General features: G+C 50.0%; 2 protein-coding genes across 4 annotated transcripts in view; both read right to left on the bottom strand.

The window, feature by feature from the left end:
- DIRAS1 (DIRAS family GTPase 1) overlaps positions 1 to 2,662 on the bottom strand; it is a 7,897-nt gene extending 5,235 nt beyond the window's left edge. Inside the window, exon 1 of the mRNA XM_085311497.1 lies at positions 2,630 to 2,662. The gene's annotated coding sequence lies outside the window, so the exon portion shown is untranslated. The remainder of the gene's footprint in view (positions 1 to 2,629) is intronic.
- Positions 744 to 7,309, bottom strand: SLC39A3 (solute carrier family 39 member 3). Of its 3 annotated transcripts, none has more exons than XR_014896652.1 (4): positions 7,122 to 7,309; positions 5,452 to 5,799; positions 2,630 to 4,742; positions 744 to 1,834 (listed from the first exon to the last, which is right to left on the bottom strand). XR_014896652.1 is itself a non-coding variant. In XM_085311496.1 (3 exons), the coding sequence occupies exons 2-3, from the start codon at positions 5,656 to 5,658 to the stop codon at positions 4,002 to 4,004; spliced, it is 948 nt and encodes a 315-aa protein (XP_085167622.1). In that variant the 5' UTR covers positions 5,659 to 5,799; positions 7,122 to 7,309; the 3' UTR covers positions 744 to 4,001. The 3 variants fall into 3 exon arrangements, 1 of the variants encoding a protein (XP_085167622.1); XR_014896651.1 differs by having other exon boundaries at positions 744 to 2,811; positions 3,525 to 4,742; XM_085311496.1 differs by having other exon boundaries at positions 744 to 4,742.
- Between the last annotated feature and the right edge of the window lie 1,555 nt (positions 7,310 to 8,864).

The raw sequence follows: 8,864 nt of genomic DNA, 5'->3' as shown, positions 1-8,864 counted from the left end.
CGCGGGAGCATCGCGCTGGTGCCGCGCCGCCGCGAGCCCGCGGCACCGTGACTCACGCTCGCTCCCGAGCAGCGGCAATTAAAATCCGCAGCTGCTATTAATAGCTGCCAGCGGAGGAGCGGGGCCGCCGCCGCTGACACCCCCGCGGCTGTCAGCACGCATCCCCTTGAGAAACGCTGCTGGTGCCCACGGGGACGAGCAGGGACCGCCGCCTCCCGCTGAAAAGCCGCCCCACTCCCGCCGCGGGGCAGCGCGGCCCTGCGATCCCCGCGCAGCCCCCGGAGCGCTGTTAGCGGGACGGGCGCTACGCGCTTGAGGAAGCGAGCGAGCTCCCTTGATCGTTTTAACTGCGGGCTCCTCCTCCGCCCGTTCGCTCCCCGCTCCCCGGGAAGGCTTACGCAACGGGGATGCTGCCGGCTGCATCACGCCGCTGCTGAGCGGGGCTGCTGCGTAGCAGAAGGGAGGACTGGAGGTGATCCTGCCCTCGCGCTCCCCCCCGGCTCTCCGGATCCGGGGAGCGCTGGAGGAGGGGTGCCAGTAGGGGCTGCGGCCTCGCGCTGGCTCCTACCCGGACCTGCAGCAGCCAGGTCCCTTCTGGCCTGCGTTTGCCTCCTGGGGTGCTCAGCAGATGGGCACGGGGCACCGCACCAGGACGGAGCACGTGCGCTTGCCGCATGCTCTGGGCACGGAGCAGCCGGCAGAGCAACGGGGGACTTCAAACAAACAAGCGACACAAACCCAGAGAAGGCTGGAGCGTTTATTGGGAGAAGGAGATCAGATTTCTTCTCCTTTTCTGAATAAGCCCAAGAATACAGAATTCYACCACTCACACAGTTACATAAACGTTCCCCTCGAACACCAGAAGCACCCTAAGCACGGCAGGAAAGGGGGTAACCATCTCATCACACCTTGCAACCCCCACCCCGGCTCACCAGGCCACTGCACGCTTGGCTCCTGCAAGGCCCGATCCCAAAGGAAAAGGGGGTCCCCGCTCCCCCGGGCTCGGGCTTCCTCCTGGGGGACCTGCGGTCGYGCACTGCGGATGGGGCTCCCCGGCCCCTCAGCCGTTAACGCCCGCCTCTCCCCAGACCTGTCCCCTGCAGCAGCCCTGCGGGGGGGCCCAGCTCACGCTCCTCAGCAGGTGCCCACTGACCTTTTGGGTGCTGGAGATGGGGCTGCTTAAGAAATCTCTATGGCTTTGATTGGTGTGTATCAGACTGGTGTGCAGAGAACAGGCCGCAACGGCCAGGCCGGRAAGCTGAGCTCTGCTGCTACCCCCTCCTTCAAATGCAGCCGAGTCCCTATTTCCAAAGCCATTCCCACCAACGCTAGACATCATGTCACTATGAAAAGTTCCTGTTTACGGCCTCAAATTAATAAAGTCAGAGATACTCCCACATCCTCCACAGTAAAATATCAGTAAATATCATCCGTCTTTGACGTGCAATCTCTCTGCAACAGCCAAAGCSTCCTGGAGAAAACCCCACTCACGTTCTCAAACTCAGAGAGCCCTCCTTGCTGAGGGCTGTCACGCAGTGCYCCAGCCAGCCGGACCCCCATCCTCACCAACGCTCTTGGAAATGCTTGCATTTACCCAACTAATAAATTAAAAAACAAACAAACAAACAAAAAGACTAAAAGAAAACCATTATCCCCAGAAACTAAAGGACACAGGGCGCGTAGGTAAAGTGACTGCAGTCAGCCTGTGCACGTGAGAAGCAACAATCAAGTGGATCCACAATGCAGGGAAAGAGGTTGTAGCTCAGCAAGGCCTTTTTCTTGGCTGCTTGTCCTGCAACACCAATCCCAGCTCTGCACAAGGATGGATCTAGTCCTGGGAACAAAGGCTGTGCTAGTAAGATAAACTATTTCCAAACAAAAAAACAACGGCTCTGAGCTGGGAGGTTTCTCCTGGCCTTTAGAAGCGCAATGGCAGACATGTCCTCTCCAAGAGGACGTACCTGAGAAGAGACGCATGCTGTTTCACTCCCTAACACAGCACCACACCTGACCTTTCCCCATGTGTGCCAGCTGCCTGTGACAAAAGCCAGCCCAGTCGGCAAGCAAGAGAAACACCAGATGGGAATGGCTGTGATTCAACTGCTGTCCGGCACAYGCAATCTTCGTGTGCTGTCTGTGAGAAGCGAAATAACACGCAAGTTCACGACGTCAAGCCAAATTACATTCTAATCAAGCCTTGCTAATTTGTGTCATCTGAGGCCTAAAATAACCCTCCCTCTCCCTTCCCACTCCAGGTTTTTCAAAGCAAGATTAACTGACTCTGGTGTGTTGTAACGATCAAAGCGCCGACCACCAGAAACCATTATACGATCCCCATCAGCCTCCATATGGTGCAGCTGTGCCAACCGCTGGCCGCTCAGTCTCACCAATTTTTCCTGCCACTTGGCTCATCACAACAGCAATTGCACCACAGAGAAGTCTGCCCTAAATCATTATTATTCCATCAGCACTTCCAAAAGCTTTGATTTGCCTGTGGAAGCCGCTGCAGGATTGAAGGCTACGTCTAATTAAAATGCATCTCCTACCAGAGACCTGCGAGGAGCATGACTGTGTTGCTCTGCTGGTCTGCAGAGAGAGAGCTACAGACATTTTGAGCTCGTGTACCTACCTGCTTTCTTGCATCACCTCCYTGTGCTACTTTGCATGCAGCACAAGGGCAAAACCACAGGAGGGAGAGGAAAGGGCATGTTCCTGTTCCAGCATTTGATTTGAGCTTCTCACCTAAGAAGATGAATATGAAGGATCACAACTCGATCCACAGCAGGCTGAGCCTCCCAGAGGGAAATGCACCTTGGAGACAAAGCAAGCTCAGTCAGATTATAACTGGCTCTAATCAGCCCTCCACAGTCCCTGCCCTACAGCCCATAAACCTTCAGGGAAGAGAAGRTTTTTCTCCTCCTTTGAAAACACGGACAAAACATCCTGCAAAACCTCTAGAACCCAGCTCTCGCTCACAGATCAGCACAAGCAGGGAGCCTGCTCACACGGAGAGGCAGCAGCTCTGAGAGCATCCCTGCAGATGGGTTTGATGGTGACTGCTAAACCCATTTCACTGCAGACAATCTCAAGRCAAGCACTTGCCCTAAAATATTAATGCTGGAAACTCCTACTGCCCACTTCTTAAAAACTAATGGATCCTAGGCTCACAGAATGCTTTGGAAGGGCCTTCAGATATGGATATTAAGATTTTCAAACTGATACATTAACACACAGCTGGAAGATTTCTTTAGGGAATGTGCAACACACGGGTGAGATAAAGAAAATGAAGTACAGGACCTGGGCATGGCCTGGCCTCATTTCTTCTGTTAATCACTCTGAGAAACAAAAGCTCCCAAAGCCATTTGTGGGTTAAAATGGAAGCTCTGCTAGGAGAGAACTGTGGCACCAGTCACACTGAGCAGCCCCAGAAGGGATGTTATTTCTGGCAGCTATTACAACCAGGTTTTGCTCAAAACTAAGCTAACAAAAGCCGCTTAGTGCAGCTCTGCAACTCATTATCCTACCTGCTTTTTACTTTATTTCTCTGTTACCGATTCTCACTGTCTCAGAATCTGAGACTGAAGGAAGTAGATTCTCAACCAAAGTTTCTGAAATGGGTGTGTGAGGGGAGGAAGGGAAGGGGYTGGATGTGCAGACTCATAGGAAAGACATGCTTGACGAGTTCTCTTTGAAGGCAGTGTTAGAATCAGATACTTAATGTTTGTGTCCAGTAATCTCTGCACAAGCTGCTGACGCGCAGATCCAACGGGCAGGGGCAATACCTTGTGACATCTACACTGGGACACACCTCATTTTTATCTCTCTCCATGTCCACAGAAAATAATTCTCCTTCTTCAGATCGATACCGAGATACCACCTGGACTGTGATGTTTCGCTTGGCTTTTAAACTTCAGTGCCCACTCTTGGCTGGATAGTGGGCTCACCTCTGGTGCCATTTGCATGGAGAAGGAGGTAAGGTTTTCCTCCCATCACTTCCATGCTCACCATTTGAAGAAGACCAGCCCAGCCAGAGCTGCGTAGCCCAGTACCAGGAAGAGGACCTTCAAAAGACGATCATTCTTGTCTTCTAACTCCTTTGCAAGGATCTCAAAGAAGGTGACAAACAAGAAAGTGCCCCCTGCAATGCCTTGTAGGAGCACTGAAGCAATGTTGCTGGCCACATTCTGGGCACTCTCAATCCCCATCCCAATGCTAATGCCCAGAGGAATCATCAGGCTCACAGTCACAGCGATTTTGGCAGCATCCTTCAGTGTCAATGAGGTCTTGGCCATGCTGATACCCAGTGCCACTGCCACCAATGTCTCRTGAATAGCAACTCCCAAGAACAAGCTCATGACTTTGCCACCTTCTTCCTGCAAGCCCAGGGCCAGTCCCTCAAAGATGGAGTGTGCAGATAAAGCGAACACCAGGCTGAAGAGTCGTAAGGGACTGGACCGGGAGAGCTCCTGGATGTTCAAACCATGGCTGTGGGAGTGGTGACCGTGTTCGCTGTACAACGTGCGCCCTCGGGAAGATGCTATGAAGGGACTCTCGTATTCWGAGTCACTCCCAATATCTGAGCCAGCATTAAAGGTCTCCAAGTCAATGAAGGAGGGCTTTTCCTTCTGGAAGGTCAGGATGAGCTGCTCAATGAAGACTGTCATAAAGAAGCCAACCATCATGATAGTCTCAGCCACGGGGTAGTCTGTGGTCACATTCCCCTGACTGAGAACTTCACCGAGCTGGAACAAAGGAAACAATCAACAGTGAATCAAAAACCCTTTTGCCTGCCAAAGGAACACAGACAGCCACCAGGACGCTCTAACATTTTTCCCTAGAACGGATTTTGTAGGAAAAAGCCTCCAACAGCTGGTACCTAGTAGGGGATAATCTGGACTCCTGCATTCCTTAATAATGGAATTATGAAATACTCCTACTATGTTTACAGAACTCTATGAGGACAGTGAATAGATTCATGATGCTTAATACTCAAGTACATGTATACATGTCTTAGCACTAGAGACTGGGAACCTATTTGCTTTCCAGCCAGACCTTASTGGCTCCCTGAAAAAAGTGTTTAAACATGGACTCAGTGGTAGAAGTTTGAATCTCATGCCAAAGGCCACATTCAAGCCTCCTCCTGCAGCCTCCTCTGGTTATTCAAACAGGTCAGTCAGAGGCAACTGAATGGGAGGTGGATGCACCATTCCATTGTGTCCTGAAACACCAGGCAAAGCACACTAGTTTCTGAGCTGGCTTGGTGGGTTGCTTTGGCAAGGGTTGGAYCACAGTCTTCATTTATGGAGGGGCAGAGGTTTGTGCTTGTGATTGCTGGTGACCCGCGCTCCTGCTCCTAGAGGGGAGGAGAGCGGAAGGTGGCTGTACAGGAGTACCTACCATATCAACTGCAGAGGTTCATTAAAATTGCCAGAGAGGCTCTTAAGCAGTTACCTTTTCTCTCACAGCAGGCAGCAAGGCATTGAAGCAGGTGGCCAGGAAGACCCCTCCTCCAAAAGAATTGCAGAGGGCAATGACCTTCTTGGATCGATGAGCTTTCTCGTAATCTGCCTCGATTATCTTGACGGGTAGGAGGGACCCAACCAGCATGAGGACACAGACGCCCAGCAGACACAGCACTTTGGCTATCACGATCTTCATTGCGCTTCCTGGTCAATGTTCCCTGCCAAGGGCTCTGCAAAAGCAAGCTGATGGGAGTCCCTCAGGCGGCTGTTAAAACGTTACATCAGCAGGCAACAGCACGGACAAACATCAAGGGAAATCTGCTCCTGCACTCTGTAGCTGTGGACAGGAGTAAAACAAAAAAGATTTTCCTATTTAAGTACATACTACATAGAACAGCATCTTTCATCCTCAACTGCATACCAAGCTCAATACAAGAATCATTTTAACTCCCCCAAAATAATGGGTGGAGGGATCCCAGAGACACTTRCAAGATTTTTGAGTTATTGTCTGCTGCAGTTAAATTTTCTCTTCTCTGCCTGTCCCCTCTGATCCTGCCTATGTAAAAATTGTAATAGCCATACAAAACAGACACAGCCTCAATTTTTAGAGGTTTTCTCTGAAACAGTGATACGCACAGAACACTTGATCTCACAATCAGATCCACACGGGCAGAACTCCGGCCACCTGAATCCAGCCAAAGGATCAAGTCTTTGGTTTTAACCATGAGAAAAGAGTAAGAGCTTAAGCTGTTAGCTTTTTATTACTGCTTTTTGTTACTTCTGCATTCACACAGTTTTCTTTTTWTGTTGCCCTTGAAACTAGACCAATTTGATTAATTCCTGTTTGTTCAGTTTCCTGAACTACTACCACCATTTYCCTAGGGTGGGCCGCAGCCTGTACAGTTGGTTGTTTGCTCCATATTAGCAGTCAGTGCAAGTTTTGATTACTCATCAGTATGCACCTATCTAACGGAAAACCCTACAGAGACATTCACTGCAAGATTCTTTATAGGGTGTAACAAAAGAGAAGGCAGATGGTACTTTAACACAAGATAAAAAAGCAAGATTTGAGTTGTCTAGGTCATGATAATTACCTTAATCTGAAATGTAAAACTATTTCCCTCCAGGATAAGGGCAGTGACAGTGCAACTTGTTTTCCTCAAATCATTTTTTTTTTAATAACAAAATTAAATCTACTTATAAAAATACATAAACATGAACAYATCCCTCTACCGATGCAAGAACGAGCAGCAGCACAGCCAGTGTCTCAGAGTATTTCGCTTACCACTGGTACCAAATCGACTTACGAAGTCAGATCAATGGCACCTTGAGAGGGCTCTCTTACACGACACCAAGGGAAAGGGTACCAGACAGCCCTGAGCACTGACTACGCACTACAGCGTGTATCAGGCTAATGAATTAACACAGAACATTTTCAGCTATGCTGATATTCAAACCAGTGATGGACAAGGTAAATAATTGGATACCTGGTTACTGGACCAGCAAATTAATTTTAATACATAAGAGTCTTGAGGCTAAAGTCTCCCTTGAGGGCTGACAGCATTAATCACTATCACCTTTTTTGTGCAGTGGGCTGCATAAATTGTGCGGGTTTTTTTGGGGAAAAAAAAAAAGGTCAGGAACTGAATGACTATTTACTYGGTAAGGGAATTTAAAGCTTCTTTCCAAGTTCGCGCTTCAAGTTCAACCTAGGTAGGAGTGAAAGAGCGAGGTCACTGCGGACTGGCCGTCTGCAGGAGGTTTGGTTTGTAGTCAGGTATCTACGGGAAGTGTTGTTCAGCAGAAAAAAGACACTGTTCAGGTGATACTGACTGACTCACTCCCTGGTGAACCCAGCAGACGAGCCAGGTCTGAACACGTCCAGAGCCTGCATTCTCCACGTACTTTGACAGGACTTCCACAGCAGGCAGGCAGCATGGGCTGCTGCTGTCACTGTAGCTGACATGAAGGTTCACTCTCCAGAGATGTTGACTCCAAGACTGCAAACGTTTGTCAACATTGTGCTGACACAGCTAACAAGTCACATTGCCTTTGTAAAGTACATGCTGTGGTTTTATCGTCAACAGAACAACAGTGATTTAACCTTGCACAGCGCTATTCTGTTGCTACGCCAAGCTTCTCAAATGAACTCCCAGAAACCTACATTCAGGACAGTACATCAGGAGCATAAACCACAAGAGCTTGCGCCTTGGCTTCTTAAGTGAAAAGGCACCACCCATGTCTGTTATGCTAGGTATGCAGACAACTCCCAGGACAGGGACCCCAGAAACATCAGTCAGGAGAGAAAGAAAAGTTTCTGTTTTCCTGAATTCACATCTCCTCTGGTACAAGCCTGGCTTCCACTCAGAAATTCAAAAAACCTCTAACCTYGTCTTTCACCTAGCAACAGCCTCCAACAAAGAATAAAGCCTCAAGCTTCTGACAGCAGGTGGAGCAGCCGCTCTTTCATGCCCCATGACCTCAGGAGAAAAGCAGCTTCGGGAAAAATGAGGTGGTAAGTAAAAGGAATACCTTGCGTTTCTCTCAACACRCTCTGAGAGCCCAGCATTCAGCATTTAGTGTCTCTAACACTTTGGTTATTTGGGCAGCCTAAGAACTTCCGCAATAAAGAAATAACTCAGGACAGGTATCACTTGGTTTACTAGCCCATAACAAAATGTTCAAGTAAGCAAGTAGAAATAAATAAATGGCCTAAATTCCATAGGCCTCTATGGAAGAAAACAAGGATTTCTTTATGTGTGATCCTTTAAATCTCAGTTTGTCTGCCAAAAACACATTTCCAGGATGCCCGTAACACATCAGTACAGCAAAGATTGTGCTAGACACTGACTAGCAATACACAGCTTGCAGAAAGCAGGCTGGATTCCCCCAGAACCTCACTTCTCTGAGCACCTCCCAACACTTGACATCCTCTTCAAAACAACCAGGTCACACTGGAAAAGAAGTGCTGCGCACAGGGAATTTCTCGGCGCAGGCCTGAATCTGAACACCCTGGAAGAAGATGGAGATGCACAAGACTAGACTTGCGGGGAGGAGAGAGGACAGCAGCACACGCCGGGGTGTCCAGGCTTCTGCACTCCCAGGTGGTCACCACCACGCTTCAACACTGCTACGCCGCCAACAGCGGGCACCAGGCGAGGGGTCCCGGTGACACGCGGCTGAGCAGAGGAGCCGAGGACGGGCACGTCGCGCTCAAGGGGCCTCATGTCCCAAACCGGGAACATCCCAGCCCTGCTAACGCGGGATTTGGGCGCAGCCAGGCCCCACCACCACGTTCCCAGGGCCACAGGAAGCCCTGGCTGCCCGCGCTCAGCTCTTCGCCCCGGCTTTGCCCCCCGCGGCACCGGGCCAACAGCCCAGGCGCTCCCCAAGTCTTTATCA

The sequence above is a fragment of the Rhea americana genome, unplaced genomic scaffold, assembly GCF_003343005.1.
Source record: "Rhea americana isolate MKP2758 unplaced genomic scaffold, rheAme1 scaffold_341, whole genome shotgun sequence".
Classification (NCBI taxonomy): Eukaryota; Metazoa; Chordata; class Aves; order Rheiformes; family Rheidae; genus Rhea; species Rhea americana.
Note: the sequence above shows the minus strand (reverse complement) of the source record. Positions and strands in the feature narration are given on the sequence as shown.